Consider the following 22,289-nt stretch of genomic DNA (forward strand, 5'->3'; position numbering starts at 1 on the left):
TTTATCTTTCTATGAGACCCTAAAATAAAAAATCTGTTAATCTGTTGAGGGCGACAAATCTATGCACTGCAAGCCTGAAAGTGTGGTTTAAACTAGCAGACATTGCCCATCTTACTATTTTCCGATAACTATTTATGCAACCAGGATAATAGCTCAATACTGGTTGAGTATCAGTGGCTTAGTGGTTAGCACTGTAGCCTCGCAGCAAGAAGGTTCCGAGTTCGACTCCCGGTCTTGGCAGGGGTCTTTCTGTGTGGAGTTTGCATGTTCTCCCTGTGCTTGCGTGGGCTCACCCACAGACCCCACAAAGGATGAAGCGGGTATAAAAAAATGGATGGATGAGTATCACTTTGTGACTGAAGACTTAAGTTAAGAAACCTATTTCTAAAGAGCTTCAGTCTTGTGTAATTTTTGCCCTTTCGTATTGTCACTGAATTTAATATAAGGGTACTATGGAAAATAATTAAAAAAAAAAAGCTTACATGCTCAGTTTTTAATGAAGTGTTCAGTGTTTTCACATCTTCACAATTACTTAATTTGAATCTTTTTTTTACAAAAACACACTCAAAAACACTTTTATTCTCGAAATACAACTTATAAGCAAACATTAAGCATTAACAGTCACTGTAACAACATAATACCACGTTTCCATGGACACAGCGTACATAACATCCTGATTGGTCCGCTTTAAGTCATGGGAGGCCTCAGTCATTGCCCAGGTGAATTTACCTGGTGAAAGAGCGCACATGTCTGCCTCTTCCACCTCCGCTCCCTCCCCCTCCGCTGAATTTACTCCCCTGAGATCCTCTTCCCCCTCCGCCGCCGCCTCCTCCGGTGCCGCTGGCACCTCCCCCACTAAGCCAGGACAGCCCAGCGCCTCCTCTGCCTCGTGGAGCTCGATCCCGAATAGCCAGCCGATAAGCACCTTGGGGAGAGGGGGATTAGAGAAATGTCATTTTAGTTCTGTGTGCCGAAATCTACATTGCAAAGAAGAAGCAACCGTGTGTATGACAACACTGTACGTACTTGCAGGGGGTTGTCGGGAGGACAGGGGCCCTCTCGTGAAGTTGCTCTGGCCTCCACGGGGTTCACTGTAGGTTCCTCTGTGAGTGATGGCTGGAACTTGTCCGCTCCATGACGAACCACGGCCTCCCTCTCTCCGAGCGTAGTTACCTTGCAGACAAAAAGAGATAAATTGTCTCCCTCTGCTGGACGATTTAAGGTAGCACTAATTTCAGTAAAAGAAAATATAAGTAAATATGACAGTTTTGCAAAGGATCGTGTGTGTACACACCTAACAGAACACCTTTAGGTTGTGGCGGAGTGAAAAAGCGAGTCTGGCTGTGGAAGGTAGCTCTGCCTCTGTTTCCAGTGAACAGTCCTCTGGTGGGGGGCTTGGGGATGCTCTTTTGGGGGCGTTTGTTGGGCAATAGTCCAAGAGGAGTAGTGATGTCTTTAAATTCTGCTGCCACAAAATCGTCCACATGCATGCTGGGAGGACGGGAAGTGTTCTGTTTGCGCAGACGGAAAATATCATGGGGACGTGAGACGTTCTGCCCAAACCCTCCTCGACCTCGACCACCACGAGGAGCAGGCATGAAGTGGGCTCTCTTAGCAGGTTCAGTGTAGTCAGCTTTACCACTGCGGAGACAAGCAGAAAATGACAACCAGAAAGTCCCCTTAAATCAGGGTTTCCCATGAAATCTGTGAGAAGAGAGGTTACACTGGAGTTGTACCTTGATGTAATGAACGTCTCATGTTTGTGTTTGCCCAGCCGGAAACCTTTGGGGGCCTTGTTGTGACCAGGAGAGGAAGGCTCCGATAGGAAGGAACGCTCCAAGTCGGCCTTTAGGTCCAGGTCTGGACAGCACTCCTGAGCCAAACCCACCAGATCCACCTTCACCTGCCACACAGGAAATGTTGTACACAGTATAAAACAGATGCAAGACAACATTATATCTATGATATCCTTTAAAGTCAGAAAAGTAATGAAAAAAATGTAAACAATATGGGAAAAAAACTAGAATTGAATAACAGACATTAAAGGCAAACATGAGGCCTTGTCAAGTCTGTACAAGAAAAGATCTTAATTCACAGTATCAGGATTTTATTTCAGACATAGCTGGGTTTGAACCAGTTTATCATGCAAAAGTATATAAAATTACGCATTTCACTAAAGCATCATGGCTTCCTCCTTATAGGGTTTCTATCATCAATCGCAGCAGCGGTTCAATGTGCAGTGGTTACCTGCAATATGGCAGTGGTGGTTGGAAACGGAATACCTCAAAATATGACTGTTCTACGTTTAAACTTTATCAAACTGTCACTGTTGAGAAAAAAATCTCATGGCACTGAAGCCAACTCTTATTGCTAAAACCAAGAAAAAAAAACAAGTTCTGGCAGAGAGGTTCCCCGAGGACCAACAACAGGGACGAGGGAGCTACATGCTCTCTCACATCTGGAGCAGCATCCTGCAGGGGCCAACGGACAGCTGATCAATATCAGCTGGTAAATGACGGGGCACACACGCTATCTTGTGACTCTGATGAAGGTGAAAGGAATCGCCGAAACATGTCAGGTAATTAAAAAAAACCTTCATTATTTGTCTGACAAAAAGAATTAGTAAATTAAATTGTAATCCATAGACAAAACGAACTTTATTAAATGTGGCAGAGCAGTTGTTCTTTTATTGATGTCAAATTAACCCTCACTACCGTGTGTTTCTGTCCACAAATGTGACAGCAGGAGTTCAGACTTGTGCGAGTTGACAGCAATGCCTATGTTTCCAGGTCTGATCTAGTGAGGATGTCTTTGCAAATATAATAAATTAAAGCACCGGAGGGGTAATTCATGATATAACACTAACATGGAAGTTGTTGTTTAATTAATACAGTATAAAATAGTGCATTTCTGACGCAGGTCGCAGATGCGCACACTCACCAAATCGAGGTCTGTTTCTATCTCATCTGTTTGGAAGGGAGAGAACCACAGAGCTTTCAGCTGCTCATCCAGCGCTTCTGACAGAATGAACACCGTCCTACAGAGTGAAAAAACAAAACGTACATCCTGTCTTCATATTTCATGTTCATGTGCATCCAATTTAGCTTCAACTGCAAAAGCCTTCAAAATAGTGGACTAAAAAAAGTGGAAAGAAAGAATATACAATTTTCACATATGAAAAGTGATTATCTGTATCATTACATATTATTTTATATCAACCTGTGATTAAATAGAGCTCCCAGTGCTTCGGGCGCAGGCAGACTGGGCTCCGTTTCAGCTGCAGGAGTTGTGTCACCCGCCGCTTCCAAGGTCTGCCTCAGAATGATCACATTGTCCAACATGGTTTCCATTGAATCATCTTCTTTATATAGTTTCTAGGGGCAAACACAACGTAAATTAAATGGTAAGCCAATCATTATTTGTAAAAATTAAATAGAAAAAAAATGTATAGGTTTGCAACATGCGTACCGTTATAAGTTTCTCTAAAGCAGGTAACGGATGCGACTCGGTCTCCTCCCACTGCAGCAGAGCTTTCATCTCAGAGCCCGACAGTAATCGTGGAGGAACAAAGACGGGTTCCTCGCTGGAGCCCTGGACCTCATCAATACACTAAATGCAAAGACAGATTTGGAATAAATACAGTATGTATTACCATCTGAGACAATACGTGGAAACATTTGGGTAAAAAAAGTTCTTATGGAAGGAAGGAATTAATTATGAAAGCATTTTGCTTATTATGCAAAGTTTAAAATTTACTTTAAATGAACTGCACTGAAATACCATATGAAGATGCACAACTTTTAATTAAAAATGGCCAAATCTAGAAGAAAATATGTTTAAAAAGGAAAATAATATTAGAGGCATAAGCCAATATGATCAATGAGAACATGCAAGTAAGAGTATGACAGACTTTGGTGTACAGCCTAAGCTGCGTCCGTTTTCACAAAGGAAATCAAGCCAACAGGAAGTCAGAGACAAAAATGGCATGGAGAATGTGGTCATTTTTAAAAATAATCCACTATGGGCTAACTGAATTGTAGATTGACGGGTAAAAAAAAGAAAAAAAAAAGAAAATGAAATTTCAACCATGAATGAGGAGAGGCTCATTTTAAAAGCTAAAAAGTTCAACATCTTAATTGACACCATCCATCCTTAAGACAACAGGAGAAAGGAGAAAGAGCTACAGCTTTTGGAGTGGAACGTGAGTATTACATTTAAATCACACCTTTAAACACACAGATTACCACAGGAGGAATGCCACTTAAAGTTCACCAAGAAGGCCCTGATCATCTCATCTTCTGTCTCCAAACAAATGTAATGGCTTTTATGTTTAGCTTTATATTTCGCTAATTTGGCTGTTTGTTCCTCGTGTCTTTTGTTTGTTTGAAATGTTTTGTTTTCAAATGGCAGGTGTCATTAGTGTTACTACCGTTTGTCCAGTTCTATGAAAGAAAAAAGAGTTTGAAAAATTGGAATGATGCTGAGTTTGAGAATTTGTGTTGGAATTTATTTGGAGATGATTTTTGAAAAGTTTTAACTAGATATATTTGAATCATTACATGGAACAGTTGAGCTGTACTTACCATTGTTTCTGTGTTGACGATCTGCCTGAGAAAGTCAAGCAGAGCTGAGAGCAGATCTGCAGAGTCCTTGGTGAAGGAAACCACAAGCCGTTTAAGAAGTGAGCAGAGTCCCACACCATGTTTCTTCAAAGCACTGAAACAAAAGTGTAGCAAAGGTCTTATTTAACAAAAAAAAAAGGAAAAAGAAGAGGAAAAATGATTGTTGAAAGCAAAACAAGACCACTTCATTACACTTTTAGGTGGTAGAGTCCATAGTTATGCTCTGTGAGAAATGTTAAAGTCCTGATGCAAGTGAGGAGGAGTGGAACGCTGCTCTCTTTGTTGCCTAAAACTTCCAATAGGGAAGTGCACACTGACGACATCATCTCTCGTCCTGGAAGGGCATTGGCCAGCTGCTCAGCCTCTGATGCACAGCTTTCTCCAGGTGGAGACACCACGAGCGATATATCCTGATGAAGACAACAGTTTTAGGAGTTTCTCTCCCCCCTCAAAGAAGACAATTTTGTTTGAGAACCACTCCAGCTCTTACCTGGTCACACAGTGACTGTAATATCGTCCCTATTAGAACGCTGCATTGCTGCTGTTGTAAGGAATGATCCGTCGGGGGAACCAACAGTGACAAAAGCAATGGGAACAGATCTACCAGCTGCTCATCTCCAGAGACGGAGCCAGACAGCAAGTGGAGTGTTGCGCTCTTACAAGCCCTCTGTGACACCAGAGTGTCCATCAAAGAAAGCAGGCGCAGGACTTGGCCCCAGCAAACACTTTTCCCTTCGGCCCTGCAGTCAGTAATTTAGACATACATTCAAAATGCAATATACAGCATCAAACATCAAAAATGCAGTGCTGTGCATGTGTTATGCATGTTTCACTCACAGCTGCAGCTCCTCCAGCAACTGCTCCAGCAGGGCCTTCATGATGAGTGTTGCAGTGGGTGAAGAAAGGTCTGCCAGCTGGACGCACACTCTCCTCAACATGGTCAAAAGTGGAGCGCAGCTGGTGCCGCACACACACTTCAATACTTCAGAAAGCGATTTCCACTGTGCTCGTATGTGCATGCTCCACAGCTTCCGTGTGTTTAAGGCTATAGCCACATCTTGAACTGATATCACCTGTGAAGCCAAAATCTTAATATTAGTCTGCAAGACAAGAACCATGAATTGTTGAAATGAAGTACAAAACTGGGTGGCCAAGAAGAGAAGAGTGAGTTACTTGAGTGCTCTGCATCGGCAGTGGAAGAGGCAGAAGCTCAGACAGCAGCGTCAGGCCGGAGAACAGACCTTCAGGAGCTTTCAGCAAGGAACCCAAAACTTCTTTAAGCATCAGAGACCACGTGTTACTGGCCAGAGTCTCTTCAGTGTGTGTTACCTGCAGCAGACATCAAAATCATCTCACCAAAATGACTAAAATGACAGTATTTAAAAAAAAAAACACATGTGTACACCCTTATTCACACACCTCTTCACTGACACCCTGTGTGAATGTGAGCAGCACGTCAACGATGAGCGCCTGCACTCTGGTCTCCTCGCCATCCAGACGTCCAGATGCAGGGATGGAGCAAACGATCATGTGGAGTGTGACCAACACGTTGGCAACGCGTGTGTCCCTGAACTGAAAAGCCCCCCCGCCGAGGAGCTCTGTCAGCATGGTGCGCAGCAGCCTGAGTGTGTTGATGCATATACTGAGGATCATGCAGCGCTGTGGCGTCGGGCCCATGTGTCCGTGCAAACGCCATGGCTGCAGTAACACACTGCACAGCTTCTGCAGAACACGCACACACGTATCCAGACCCTCTCCAGAAAACAACTGGACACCTGAAAGACTCCACTTGAGGTCTCTCTGTTGACCTAACAAAGGACGACGACGAAAGTTAGTGTGGTACAATAGCTCTCTGGGTCATATAGATAGATATAAATAAAAACTCCACTAAAACCATTAACACAAAGATGAAACAATTAGATGAGCAAGTATTTAGTTTTCATACATTTAAAAATTGTTCTCTTTACCTTCTACTGGAGATGGAGGACATGCAATGTGACAGAGGACCCTCAGGGCAGCGACCAGTCCAGTTCCCTCAGCATTAAGCACATTTTCCACATTCTGGGGTAAAGAAAGAAAAAAAATAAGGTTGTTATGAGATTGAGATTTATGCCTCTAAAATGTACTTTTCTCTCCTTATCGGTCAAGACAATGTTGCAAAAAACATATGCAGATTGTTTTGGAGTGTTTTTGGGGGGAATTTTGAAACTCAATCCATTTTCTACACCTGTTCAGATTCACAGGAGGACTGAGAGTCTCTGTGGTCGTCAGGCACACTGGGCCCTGATTATGTCAGTTTATATCCCAAACATCCTATTTACAAAACTTCTAAAACCCTTCATTTTGGCACTCATGACTGAGCTACGGTGAACTGCTTTGACCTTCTTTTCCCCCTGGGATGTTTCTACAACTTATGTGGAGTCCTACTTTACCTGTTAAAATCCATTCGAAAAAAAGGAGGGGAAAAAAAGCACACGTTTGTTCACATAAGATCTCACAGATAATGGTGTGATGATCTAAAGAGATCTATTGGATCCTGCAGAATTCTCAGGTGACAAAAAGGACAGCAGCCTCAATCGTTCAGATGGAAAACATCTGGAATAAGCCTGAGGAACCAGCTGTTGATCAGACGAGTCAACAAAACATCAATGGTCATTTTAAAGGAAAGCGAGAGTTTCTTAGTGGAAATGGAAGAATCTGAGAGACAAGCACCTGTGTAGCACCTACTTGCCTTTTATGGAATCTGGCCCAACAGAAGACAATACCCACATAAACCCACTGTGAGTTTATAAAATGTACCTGAAAGATTCTCAGATCCACGAGAATCAAATTCTAAACAATGACCTGAAATCCTGAAATATTTGGCCATAATTCCCAACCAGGAGAATGATTATTATTGTATAGACTGGTTGGTTGAGTTTAACGATTATTTTTTCAAATGAAATGAATGAATAGAATCAAATCAAGCACTGAGCACCAATCACCTAATGCTATCTACGCAGTCAAACATGCTGATGACAGCATCATTATTTGGGCATGTTTTTCTGCCATAGTCTGGAATTAAGGTTTACATATCAAAAACAGGAAATATACAACAAGAAAGTACTTCTGGAAAACTAATGAAGATCCTGAAGCCAGTGTTTGGAAATGAACGTGGTAAAAGAACCTCATTGTGTTGACCACAATCAGATTGGAGTATTCATTTTGAATAAAAAGAAGAGATAAAACTATTTGGAAGAGCCTGAAGCAAAAAAAAAAAAAAAAAAAAAAAGAGCAAAATTTTAAAAAGTCTGAAAACTTTCAACTTTCAGACAGATAAGAACTAGATAGATGGGTGTGTGACTTCAAGCGTTTCCTCTTTTTACATATTTATTGTTCGGGAAGGTTTCTTACACAATGAAAAATGTAAGGCAAAGTAAGTTAGGTTCCTGCACTGGCAAGAGTTAAAGAACCTCAGAATTAGATCACAAATTCCTAGTAGCTGCTCAGTTACAGCAATTACAGGATAATTTATATCAGAGTGAGAGAGCTGCACCTGCTTGACGTAGTTGATGAGGGTAGGAATGCTGCCAATCTCAAAGCGAAGTTTATCCAGAGGCTCCAGCCATTTACTGAGCTCTGAAAAATAATAAGACGAATTCACAATCAAATATTTAAAACGTCTCTCTATAGCAGTGATCTCCAACCCCCGGGCCGCGGCCCGGATCCGGGCTGTGGGTCATTTGGTACCGGGCCGCACAGAAAGAAAAAATTATTTCCGTTGCATCCCTGACTGATGATGGTTGACTCTCAAACTGATGGTTCACAATGTTTTTATTCCTTCGATGTACAATAAATACACTGAAAACACACCGTAAGAGCTATAAAGGAATAATAAAAAAAAGTTAGTATTTCTACATTAATATAAGTTTCATTCAACTTAAATACAGACCGACACAGTTGCTCGCTCGCTCGGTAATAAAGCTACCGTTAACCACATACATGACAGTTACCATGGCAACCAAACTCAAGCTGGACATAAATACGGCATAAAATTTGCAAAGAAAACAAATCCTTATCAGCCCGGTGCTTTTTGTGTCAGTTAGGCACACTTTAGCATTCAAGACACTCTTTTAGTCTTGCAGACACACTTTCTACTGTCGTTAAACTTTTACCGTTAAAGTCCGCCGGGTGTTTACAAGGTCTCGGCGAGACGCCTTCAAAATAAAAGCACCAAATATCGGTCTCCTTAATATATAAAATAAAATAGAAGCCTGGCTTTAAATAACATTAAAGACAAAAATAAGACCTTTAAATTGGGCCGTGTGAATATTGTCAGACATTAAACCGGTCCGCGGTACAGAAAAGGGTTGGGGATCACTGCTCTATAGCGTGACACATAAATGTGCACAGGGCAATACCTACCTTGCAACTTAGCATTAGTGTCATCTGCCTTGGCTATAGGGAGCAACAGAGCAGCATATTGCTCCATCATCCGCAGCTCATTTGAAGTCTGTACCACCATTAAGACCAGCATACAGGCATAGTTATACGTCACTGCTTTGCGAGCTTTGGCCTCACTGAGGGGAAAAAAAACAATCAAGTAAAATTACACTTAAATGGAAGTGAACAAGGAAAAAGGAAGCATTCGAAAGAAAGGACGGATGTACCCTTGCCCATCCTTGCCGTGGTGTTGGAGCAGGGTGACCAGACAGGACAGGTTGTTCTCCAGGCTGAAAACATGAGCCACAGCACTGCGACCAGTTTGTGTGAAGGTCATCAGGTAAAGTGCATTGAGCATGCCCAGAACTTCAGAATTGTCACCTTCCTCAAGCCCTGTACTGCCTTCTGCCAATGGGGCCACGTGGCTCATAAGTTCTGACACACCCTGCAGAGCATGCAGCGCCTGCATCAGCCACATGCAAAAGCCTTCTTCCCCGAAACCGGGTCCTGTGACACCCCAATCTCCTCCTGTGTGTGTGCTATCTTCTCCTTCAGTTTCTGCCACCGATGCCAAGAGACGCAATAGTAAATTGCTGGCTGTGGGCTGGGCAAGAAGGAATAGTAGACCCGACTGGGTGAGTGACAGGAAGCGTAGGAGGTCTTTAATGGCTTGGGTTACACCAAGGTGGCCTGCTGCAGTAGCTGCCGACAACACCACCGTTGTGCTTTCCAGGAGATGGCATTCATGCATATACCTGACAGAGTATAGGAACAAAAACAGAAATTGAATGCATAAGTCAAAGCCACAGTCTAAACTTCTACACTGTGAGAGTTGAGATCGTTTGTGATGTACCTATAAAGTGTTGGATATGGGTTGTCCCTCTCTTGAGGCCCTGTTACTCTTGCTGAAGTGGGGAAAGCTTTGGCAGGAGGCTGTACCATGCAATGAGGGGCAGTCTCCAGCAGATGATGGAGCTCTTCAAAAACCCCTGCCAGCCTGTCAAGCTCAGCCTCAGTCACAGGGGAGGATGTTTCCTCTTCCATAGGGCTCTCACCATCGTCTGTCTCCTCCTGAAGATGACAGTCAATAATGATTGCTGTAAAAAAAATGACCTCAGTCTTTGAAGTGTTTGTGAAAGAGTGAGTTTGAACGTGTACTCACATGCTGGTGTTCACTCAAGGCTGCAGCTGCATGTTGTAGATCCACGAGAACCTCGTACACATGGCTCTTCTGCAATATTGCGTTGCCGGCCGTTATGACCCGGACGGTTTCTTCACACAGGAACAGCTGGACAAGACGCTGTGAAATGAGGAAAAGGGTTGTTTTTATCATTTTTTCTTCTCATACTGTACTAATAATGAAATGTAATGAAGTTCCGGGATAGATGCAATTTTTGCCTACGGTATGTGCAATGTCGTTCACTGCTGCTTGGTTTCTTACTAATTTTATTGTGGTATTGAGTCTGATATCTGTTGCTGTCTGTATGTGTTGATTGTATGTGTTTTTATACACTATGCATGTATTTGATGCCTAAAACAAATTTCCCTAGTGGACATTAAAGTATAACTCAACTCAACTAAAGGACATCAAGTTCAGTATCGAATATCAATGACACATTGATCACTACTGATCTTGATAGCATTATGATTGATCACAATCTTTTTTAAAGGTTGTGCTCATTGGGAGTGTAAATAGTGTGGTACCATTGTGTTTAGTAGTGATGCACCGAAATGAAAATTTGTGGCCGAAACCGAAACCGAAAATAATAATAAACACTTGGCCGAATACCGAACAATACCGAACATGGTTCTTCAAAGTTTTTCATTTATTTTGCCAATTTTTTCACCATTGCATAAATCAAATACATTTGATTTAGGCATGCTTTTCAAAGAAAAAAATCTTTTACAAAATTACAAGGTAGAAAATATTTATTGAACATAAAAAAATGAAATTTTTTTTAATTTCCCAGCATTATGTTGTTTTGGTTCCACCTCCTGGTGAATGTTAAGTAAAATTCTTATGGGGTTAGTTTTTGGTTGGCCAAAAATTTATGTTTGTGGTGCGCAACGTTACGGGACGGAGCGGCCAGTCTATTTCCTTATTTTACAACGCCGTTATTAATTGTTCGGTTTTTTTCCCACTTATTCCACCGAACACCGAAATTGTTTTTTTGCCATTTTCGGCCGAACAATTTCAGTTACCGAACAATCGGTGCATCACTAGTGTTTAGTGCATTTTTATTCCCCATCACTAGAATCCATGCCAGAAAATTGTGGAAGAAAATAATGAAAAAGTGACAATAAAGTCACAAAAAAATGATATTTGAAAGACTGTTGACTTTGTGCTGCTAACCTGATAGCCGCTCTTCTCTGGATCCCCCTTATGCAAGAAAGCTGCCACCCCTCCAGGAGCACTGATGAGAGCATCCAAAGCTCTGAGGATACTCAGCTTCAGAGTGGAGGAAACGTGGTCTGCAGTCAGCAGTTCAAGCAGCACGTTCAGGGCCCCTTCACGCAGCAGCACTGAGAGGCCCTGTGGACACTCTGCTAGATATGATGCTAACTTTGTCCCAGCCTTTAGTTGCCTGAGGTTAAGTGCAATGGGTTGTGTGAGAGCAATCTCCATATTCAAGGCCTGAAGAGCCCACTTAACTAAAATTTTAACAGGGTCGTCCATTTCTCCCTGTCCTTGTTTAATGCAATACGCCAAGCCTTTTGCCAGTAGTCCAGGTGCCTCTTCTAGAGCAGTGACCCAGCGGGCATCTCTGTCATCACCAATGTCAGCTAGTAGTTCTTTAAGGTGAACAATGGCCTCAGTTTCCTCCACACCCGCAGATCCTTCCGCTTCACCAGCATCTCTGGGTTCTTCTGCGCCGGCTTTCTCAAACTGGGTGTCAAAGCGAGTCTTGTATGGGGGGGTGAAGAACACCAGGGGTCTTAGTTCTCGTTCATAGGGATCATACTGGACCGGTGGGACAGAGGCAAGATCCTCAGGAGTGTAGTCCATGTCAAAACTGGGCAGCTTGAAGCTTCCATTGTCCAGATCATCCTCATCACTGGAAATCTGCTCATAACCGTCATCACCTAGCAGGAGAAAGAAAATGTGAACATTTGACAAACTTTATCCACTCTAAAGAAGTTATAAAAATCCTTTAAACTGTATCTTATTAATAAATAATTGTGTGGAAATGAGTGAGAATGAGGAGGCCAGCAGCAACTTCATAGTCCCTTTATCATACACAGATGCATACGCTCACGAACCATCTCCCCCATGGCAGCGCTGCTTCAAACATGCAGGTTTAGTTCAGCAAGCAAGATGTGACTACAGCAGACACTCAGCCATGGCTGTGAGAACGTCTATTTCCACATCCCAGCATACGAAAGTTAACCAAAAGCCTTCCGAGTAGCGCCCAGTGCAGCATCCAGTGGTTGCAGATGGATGCAGCATGCCTGAGCAAACACTCGAGCTGTTACTCAGTCCCAAATGGACCCTGGTTCCTCCCCGGGCCCTCGCACGACTTCTGTCGACCTAGAGCTGAGTTCTTAGTGCAGAGGGTTTCAGGGCGGGTGTCCATTTGGGAGTGCAGGCTATCCTACTCTCACACCAGAACACCCCTACCTTCCTCCATCTCCTCTTCCTCACCCTCATCTTCTTCCTCCTCTTCATCTTCCTCCTCTTCTTGTGCACTTCCCTCTGTCCGTGCATCATCTTCCTCCTCTGGCTCCTCCTCTTCTTCCTCCTCATCACCCTCTTCCTCCTGTTCAGCATCTGAGTACGTTTCTTCGGCAGGCAATGATCTTTCTGGTGACACGGCTTCCAGGTAGTCGTCACGGCCTTCACTTGGCTCATCTTTCACCACGCCCACTGCAGAATTTACAACAAAGAAAAGTTCAGCCATCAGAGTAATATAGTACATATAAACATCAGAACTAATGTTTAAAAGCCTATTGTGTATTGATGTCAAGCTACAGAAATTGCATCCAATTGATAGTCGTCACTTGATGGATACAAATATAAAAAAAAAAGAAAAAGCCTGAATGATCTAACACAGTGGTTCCCAAACTGGGGGGCGCGCCCTTATTTCTTTAAGATTTTGCCTTCAATACATATGTGCAGTGAGAGAGAGACAGTAAATAGGGGGGATCTGTAACATGAAGCAAGCCCACCCCACTCACTGAAAAGGTGTGGGGATTAAAGCTGACATTTTTGCAGAACAATTGTTGAAATTTTGATTATTTGTTAAGCTGTTGCTGCTGGTTTATTTTCCTCAGGGAGATGGTTATTTTTGGAAAAAATATGTTGAAAGTAATGCATACTGTATTGTACAGTAAAAAGGAAAAAAAAGAAGCAAGCCCACTCACATCACTGAAAAGATGTGGGGTATAATTTTTGTAGAGCAAATGTTCAGATTTTGGCTCCTGTTTGTATTGTTGTTTCAATCTCTGAGCTGGTCAGGTTGAAAATCTATTTTTACAGAGATGGACAGTTTTTTCGCACATACCGTATTTTCGCGACCATAAGGCGCACATTTTTTTTTTTTTTTTTAAATGTGCCGGGCGCCTTATGAAACAGTGCGCCGTGTCTATTACCTGAATTACAGTGATGTAAGGCCGGCCACCATGAGAACGGTAAAAAGAGAAGGGGGCGGGAGAAGCCCCCGTGAGCTGCTGACGTGAATGAGACCATCCACTGAGATGTTTAATGCGAAACAGATGATGAAGACTTTTAAGGATTTGCTTGATGTGTAAAGTGAAATAAAATACAATCAAACTAAGTTTTGCTCCGCTCTATTTAAATAAGCACACTTGTTCTGCAGCGCGTGTGTGTTTTGCATGTCGGAACCGAGGAAGCACCTGCCGTGGGTTTGCGGGTCTGATCGCCGCATCCCCGGGGCAGATCCGGCTGAAATGCCGGTGCTCTTTCCCCGGGAGCCCCTACTACCAGTGCATGTGGGCTCCTCCGGTCCCGGCCGGTCGGAACCGGTCACGTTCCCCGGTTAAAGCCGCGGTGATGGGCGCTGCTGCAGCCCGACTTCCTGGTTCCCCAAGCGGGGTCCGATGACCTGGTTCCCGCCCGCTTTGGGAGCAGGGATTTCTGGGGTACGTCTCAGGTCGGATCAGCTTCACTCTCCGAGATTTGCAGCCAAATCTGTCGGTTACAAACCCGGTACCGGATCCCGACATGCGCGGGTGTGTATTTCGCGGCGCGACACACACACATTCTTATTCATGTGGTGCTTGCCTGCCGCGCTGAGGGACAGAAACCTATGGTGATTTTTAAAAGAAAAACTTTACATAAGACGTTTCCAGCCGGAGTCATTATAAGGACGAATGAAAAGGGGTGGCTGAAATGAAGGGAGGATGATCAAGTGGCCGAGACAGGTCTGGAAATTCGGACTGGCGCAGCAAGTCCGAATACAACCCGGTACCGGCTCCCCGACAGCGCGTGTGTGTGAGCGGGACCAGCGCGGGGGACCCGCGGGACCCGGTCCAGCGCGGGGGGGGCAGAGCGGGACCCGGGACCCGGGACCGCCGCGGTCGGGATCCGCAGCACAACGGGGTATGAAAAGTTTATTTACTCTCGTGCTTGCCTGCCACGCTGATGGACAGAAACTGTCGGCTATGGTGATTTTTAAAAGAAAAGCGTTGCCTAAACAGACTTTTCCAGCCAGAGTGAAATGAAAAGGGCTGGATGGATGAGGAGATGATCGGGTGGCTGAGACAGGTTTATGTGCAGCGCCCCGGTGTTTTTTTTTAATTCTTTAATGCAGAAACAGAAGATGAACCTTTGAAGGGTTTGATTGATGTGAAAAGTGAAATAAAATATCAAACTAAGTTTGGCTTCCGCTCTATTTTTAGCGCGTGTGTGTTTTGCAACGCGTGTGTGTGCAGCTCCATCTACAGAGACGGCGCCTTTTGGGTCGGTGCGCCGTATGTGTGTTTTAAAACCAAAAATGACACAAAACTGAGGGTGCGCCTTTCCACACAGTGCGCCATATGGTCGTGAAAATACGGTATGTTCAATATATGAAATAAATTGCAGTAGCATTTGAATGCAAAAGATGTGTGTGTCTGTGTTGGGGTCAGGGGGGGGTCGAAAATTCTGTTACGTACAAAAGGGGGGCCTGGCAAAAAAAGTTTGGGAACCACTGATCTAAGAGATGTTGTTTGATATTCAAGAGTGACTGATAAAGTGTGATTGCACTGAACAGATGTACAGCTCTTACCCGTCATTGGGACCGGCTCCTCCTCATCATCATCTGGCGGTGGAGGTCCAGGCGGAGTACGAGGCCCTCTGGGTGCTGGTCTGGGAGGACTGCCATTGTACTGGTCTTCCTTTTCCCAGTCTTAGAAAGACAAACCATTAAAACAGTAAGTTTGACTGTCAATAAACAACCCTGGAAGATGAAGAAAAAGCCAGTGAATTAGGAGGTTTTATATTCTCGAGAACAAGTGCCAGTTTTAGGCTGTTAGTTTCAACCTTGTTTGATAATCCTCTTTAGCCCACTGGGTTGTTGTGGTGGTGGCGGTGGGGGAGGAGGAGGTGAAGCTTGGTCATGTCCATGAGGGCGCTCTGCAGTCCCATACACTGCTACAGTCAGACTCGTATACCACCCACGCAGGACCAGGCCATCCGTGTTAATCTGTGTACACAGTCCTATTTAGTCATTCACAAATCAAAAGAAAAGAAACAAAGTCTTCTTGTTCGTTAAGAATCTCTTACCTTTCCACTGGGTCTGAACACAATGGACTTGTTCTCATCATATTCCAAACTGAGGACAGAAAACAAGATCAGGCAGATTAAGGACTGGTTTCATCATTGTTTTAACTGTTCTACAGCTTCAGTATGTTTTTTTGAAAAATAGTTTAGCTGGGCTTGAAAAGCCTTGTTAAAGTACCATCATTTCTGGTCCACTGAGCGTACCTGAATATAAGCCGCACCCACTAAATTTAAAAATAAAAATATAGGCAGCACTTGTCTATAAGCCACCGGTGTCTGTGAGGCTAAGGCTATGTATTAGCAGACTCAAGGACATTAGCCCATAAAGATGCATAAATTAGCCGCATTGTTGTTAAAGGCGTGAAAAAAAAAGTAGCAGCTTATAGTCCAACCCTTTTTTTTTTTTTTCAACTTCATAACGCTGGGCTTCATCGGCAGGGTGATGCTGTTCAAAATCTTGGATTAGGTTTGTTATTCCAAACATTTTGGCCGTTGTATCTGTATGGGTTATTTGTACCTTGAAAAATGTGCAAATGTGTATTTTTGGGTATTCTCCACTTGCAGAGAAAGCTTCCACATTAAAGACAAACTTCCCAGTGACAGCATAGTGCAGTTACGGACTGGAAAATAAATTGTTTTCCTCATTACTCTACACTGATGCATTCAATGCCCCTCCAAAGAAAATAAAAAATGATTTTTCAGGTCTGTGAAAATTGCGTTTTCATTTTAAAGCTAGAAAAAAAAAAATCATAAATGAATAACATTACTGAACTATACCATCTAAAAAAAACAACAAAAAAAACACAGAGGAATAGAGCCACAGTGGTTCGTTGTGACCATACTTATATCATTATATATTCTCAGAGGTCCCAAGGCAATACTATCTCCAGCGCCATCACTAGGACCATTTAAAATACGCAAATATTTAGATGCAATGGCACAAAGAGGCATAATACAATTAAACACATACTGTACAATACATAAACAAATCAATTGAGATGTAATTCTGAGTATTTTGTACCACTGACATCTTTTTTCCACTACACCGGCTAACCAAACTGGATCTTGGTCTAGGAAGATTTATCTATACCATTACAGTCACCTCTGTAATAACATGTAGGGGATTTGTTAACAGCAATCACAAGTATGACAAAATCTCCACCTGACTTTCCGAGCATGGATAATAACCTGGGTGTGTCACATTCAAAGATCTCAGTAAGTCACACATAAAGGGTACAAGTTTACACTCTGGTGCTCTTGTCCACACCTCTGTTATTACAAGGTTATAATGAAAAGTCTAACTGAAAGATTCCACTTATTCTGTATTTCAATGAGACCGATGCATTTCTGTGTCACTTTCAGCTACACTGTGGTAGGGTTGGGTTTCTGGAGGGACCAGTTAGTCCGCAAAAGAACAAAGAGACCTGAATAAGGGTGGGTGCAAAAGAGGCCTATGAGAAAATGTCCCAGATGCTGCCATGACTGGTTCCACAGCTAAAACAGACATCTGCATCTCAGCACTTTGGAGATCTTATCAGGAAATATAGAGAACGAGAATATAAAGAAACTGCATGGCTTAAAATAATAAAACAAAACGGGTAGAGTGAAAATAATTCTGACCTGCCCAGTCTGTGGAAGGTGGGGTTGTTGGGTTTGGTGACATTATTGAAGAACAGCTCCAACTGAAAGGCATGAGGGGACGTCTCCCTGTAAAAAATAAAATAATGACACAATCAGGACTAGTATCCAGATGATTCCATAAGCAAAATTTAAAAAGGTATATGTATATATGCATGTCCTATTTATAGTAAGATATTATTTATTAACATATCTCCCCAACCCTCTGTATACTGTATAAGCTTGTATATAAATACCAGCAACCATTGTATTTTACCTTTTGTTATCTTTTTTTTTGGCTTACTCTTCGATTTTCTGTTCCTGAGCTGTGGTAACGCATAAAGATAAAGTCTTATCTTATCTTTAATACTAAAATCATATTTGCCAATATGAACTCAATGGCCACTTTATCAGATACTACAGCCAAATCTAAAACATTTTGGGATTATCACCTAGCTAAATTTTACTTTAATTACATTTGTTAAACTCAAAAGCGTTGATTTAAAAATGTGTATATTTATTACTCTGGCCAGCAGGAATAGAATTTGTGAAAGAATTTTGACAAAAACAGACATTGTCCAAGATCACATTGTGCACCTCCACGTCTCACACTTCCTGCATTCTTTAACATTAATTCAGGTATATTACATCACATATTACTCAAAAGGCTGAGCATGAACCTCAGGAGTCGAAATTTCATTCAGGTAGGCTCTTTATTTCACATAAGCATGTTCAACACATACTGTTCCTTGTCTGGAAACATCTCACCAGGCTATATATCATTAACAGCAGTGCTGAGGATTTCCTGCATGCTGGGACAATCCAATAGTTTTCTTAAAGTTTATCAGAACTAATTTACAGCATAGTAACCACTGCCCTATAAACAAAGTTAATGACCTTCCATTAATAAGGGCAAACACTGGTACCCATGCAATATCACACAGGTAAATGTCACTACTGCTAGTAGTTTTGAACACACGCACATATATTCACACACATTATATATACATATGTGTGTTGGTGTGTGTGAGTGAATGTTATAATATAAACAATACTGAATCTGTTCAACTCCTCACTGGGGGGGGCAAAGAAGACCTGAAGGACAGAGGGACTGTGGGGGGGTCAGTCAGTCTGTCTGACCAACAACAAACCAGACTGTGCAATAACCAGGGGCCTCATTTATAAAGCTTGCGTGTGCACAAAACAGTGCTTGAAAGATGCGCACGCCATCTTCTACGCAAAAGTTGGGATTTATAAAAAAAAAACGTAACGGGAGAAAGTGCGTATCTCTACGCAAACTTTGATCCTAGTGCACGAACATTTTGAAGATATGGGAAACTGGTGACGTAGACGGTGAGGTGGTGAAATGAAGCCAGATTCATGTCATACTTTTAATGTCATCACATATCAGACTTATAGATCCATGTACACCCAAGCCGGCAGTGTTATAGATCTATGTATTCCATAAGTAAGCCATTAGGCCTGTATTTGTAGTAGGTACTACGTTCATATATCATACTTCCATCTTTAACGGGATATGAGGCGAATTCACCTGCGCAACCTTCCAGGTGGACTGTGATTTATAAAGAGAACATTGCGTGCAGATGTGCGAGCACATGGTTTTATAAATCAGGATTTTTTGTGTGCACGCCATTTTCGGCTTTTGAGCGCACGTACACTTTTAGAATGAATCTTACGCACTCTTTTATAAATGAGGCCCCAGGACAGTGCAATAATTTTGTTCAATATTACGCAACACTTTTTCTATCCATATAATTCTTTTTATGGCACCGCACTTTCTATTTTTATTTATTTTTACCTTCTACTTTTATTTTTATATGGGTGTTTGGCTTTTGGGGTGTTTGATTTGTAAATGACAGTGCTGTGTGTGACATAAGAAAGCTGCAACTGGCTCAGAATAAAGCAGCACGTGTTGCTCTTTCATGTGGAAGAAGGACAAATGTTGCTAAAATGCATGACAGTCTCTGTTGGCTAGATGTAAGAAATAGATTTTTGTACTTGTTGATGGTGTTTATAAGAAATGATATTATTACAAAAATGCCAAGACTTTTGTATAGAAAATTAACCTTCAGTTCAGAAACACATAACTATTCAACAAAAGTAAAAGGCAGCACGGTGGCTTAGTGGTTAGCACTGTTGCCTCACAGCAAGAAGGTCCCCGGTTCGACTCCCAGGCCCAGCAGGGGCCTTTCTGTGTGGAGTTTGCATGTTCTCCCCGTGCTTGCGTAGGTTTCCTCCGAGTACTCCGGTTTCCTCCCACAGTCCAAAAACATGCATGCTAGGTAAATTGATCATTCTAAATTGCTCATAGGTGTGAGTGTGAGTGTGTCTGGTTGTTTGTGGGGACTGCTGATGTAAACTAGCATTTCTGCTATGGGATGTAAACAATGCATTAATATGCATTGTCCCATCTAAAAATAAATAAATAAATAAATAAAAATAACAAGACATGCTGCTAGAGGTTGCTTTACCTTACCAAAATCTAACATATCTGCTGGCACAGTGATATACAGAGCAATGAAGGAGTGGAATTCACTTCCCGATTATGTAATGCAACAGAAAAATGTGCTAAGTTTTAAAATGAAACTAAAAGATTATTATTCAACACAAAATTTTAAGGATTAATATTTAATAATTAATTAATTATTTAACTCATATTGTTGGGTCATGGCATTTTTGCAATGTAACAAAAGTATTCGTGATGATTCAATGTAGGAGCTTGTCTTGTATGTTTTCTTGTTTATATGTTTTGTATGTGTGAATTTTTGTGTTTCTGTATATATTTGTGAACTAGTATTTTTTCTGTTGGGTTTGTATTGTGTGTACACTGTATTGTCACTTATGAGAATATGAAGACCCCAGGAAGAATAGCTGCTTCTTTGCAAAAGCTAATGGGGATCTTAATAAAACAAACAAGCAAAACATGGAGATGTCAATTTCCCCGAGGGAACCTGCCAAAGGGATTAATAAAGTCGTCTGAATCTGAATAAACAAATGCCAGATAAAGGAAGTTAAACAGTTCAGTCTCACCCGAACGCTCTGCTGTCAGGGATGTTGCTGTGAGCTTTGATTCCTGGAGGAATCACCCGCACCTCTGTGACCAGGACCCCGCAAGGAAACCGCACCACGTCCACGTTGGTTAACTGAAGATTACAAATACATACAATATTTGCAAAGACAGCGAGAAACAATAAAACCCTAGAAATCACTTCTTCTGCTCAAAACAAGACAGACTCTGGTTAGCGTTAGCCACCAGGCTAACAAGCAAACAAACTGTACAGTGATGCAAAACAGAGCAGTGGCATTAAGTATTTCTTGTTATTTTTTTACATAAGAAAGCGTTTGGCTAGCATTTTCATAAAAAGGGGTGAAATTGCACATGTTCCGGGTTAATTCCAGTTAAATCCTGCAACGTTGTTAACATTTAACACTTCACAACTGCTAATAATAGCCATGTTGACATGGTTAGCTGTAAAGTTAAGCAGCGTTTCCCCAAACTCCCAAATACCATCGATATGAGCTTAAAGGCAGTCAGCTGCGTAGAAAAGATAAAAGGGTTTGTCAAGGCTCCAGAAAATATTACCTCTGCACTTTGATGCTTAAACGTTTCAAGAAAAAGCAGCTCTGTCGAAGAGTCGACCGCCATAGCTTCCTCCTGACGACACACTTCCGGGATAACACTTCCGGGGCAGGTCACCCACTAATACACATACATAAAACACACAAGTAAAATGAAATAAAACTACATATTTGAACAAATTATTATCATTAACATCATTACTACAAGCAGTTTCTTGTATCTCATGTTCGTCCTTTTAAAGTTAAATTATTTTCCCCCATGTAAATGACTAGAGCTACACTTCTCACATGTAAATTATATGTATATATATATATTTATATATATATATATATATATATATATATATATATATATATATATATATATATATATATATATATAATTTACATGTGATAATAAATAATAATAATAATACATTTCTAATAATAATAATTAAAAAAAATCATAATAATTATCATTAAGATATAGCTACTTAAAAGAGCAGATGTATATCCGTTTTAGGAGTAAAACTGTGGAACTCATTAGACAACGTCCTTAAATTAGAAAACTCAATAAAAGCATACAAGATATTATTCGAAGCAAAGGTAATGGACACATATATAGAAGCACAATAAGCAAACAAAGAAGAAAGTACACATGCATGAGATGAAATGACAACTTAAATTGGTTTTGTCGGTTTCTTTAGCATCTTTTCACTTTCTGTTTTTAGAGCTATCAAGATTATTATTATCATTATTATTACTATTACTATTATTACAGCTATTATTATTTATTTTATTTTTTATTTTATTAGTTTGCACACAATAAAAGTAACACTTGCAATCAAAATAGTAAAACAAATGTGACAGGAGGTCATTATTATTATTATTATTATTATTATTATTATTATTATTATTATTATTATTATTATTATTATTATTATTATTATTATTATTATTATTATTATTATTATTATTATTATGTGTAACCTCATGATACTTCATTTGTTATTTTTGCATATTCTATTATGTTAAAAGGTGGGCAAGATAAGCTTTATGCTTCAAGCCCAGACCTTTTCGGTCAAAATAATCACAATGTTGACCAGGGAAAAACCTGTGGATGTTTGTTATCTTGTTTGTTGATTTTTATGCTTGTGTTTGACCAAAATAAATATCATCTAACTAACTAAAAATCATTTAGCCGAGACTTTTTTTTTTTAAAGAGGCCATCTATCCGGGCTAAATTCGCCTTTAAGAAGGTATGCGCTTGGTGTAAAACCTACCCCTGGCCTATAAAGTGTTTGTAATGAACAGAAACAGTACGCTTA

General features: G+C 41.3%; 1 protein-coding gene across 1 annotated transcript; it reads right to left on the reverse strand.

Moving 5' to 3' along the window:
• Window positions 1–478: 478 nt before the first annotated feature.
• Window positions 479–21,072, reverse strand: virma (vir like m6A methyltransferase associated). The gene is made up of 27 exons (XM_061716787.1): window positions 20,987–21,072; window positions 20,434–20,546; window positions 17,386–17,472; window positions 15,769–15,817; window positions 15,526–15,688; window positions 15,272–15,391; window positions 12,688–12,909; window positions 11,398–12,128; window positions 10,207–10,344; window positions 9,898–10,115; window positions 9,272–9,799; window positions 9,027–9,181; window positions 8,158–8,240; window positions 6,590–6,683; window positions 6,042–6,430; window positions 5,796–5,951; window positions 5,460–5,695; window positions 5,113–5,362; window positions 4,815–5,032; window positions 4,584–4,716; window positions 3,469–3,609; window positions 3,220–3,374; window positions 2,941–3,037; window positions 1,737–1,903; window positions 1,295–1,641; window positions 1,027–1,173; window positions 479–925 (listed from the first exon to the last, which is right to left on the reverse strand). Exons 1-27 carry the CDS (start codon window positions 21,047–21,049, stop codon window positions 726–728), a joined length of 5,400 nt encoding a protein of 1,799 aa, XP_061572771.1. The 5' UTR covers window positions 21,050–21,072; the 3' UTR covers window positions 479–725.
• Window positions 21,073–22,289: the final 1,217 nt, after the last annotated feature.

Source organism: Cololabis saira, chromosome 3 (assembly GCF_033807715.1).
Source record: "Cololabis saira isolate AMF1-May2022 chromosome 3, fColSai1.1, whole genome shotgun sequence".
Taxonomy (NCBI): domain Eukaryota; kingdom Metazoa; phylum Chordata; class Actinopteri; order Beloniformes; family Belonidae; genus Cololabis; species Cololabis saira.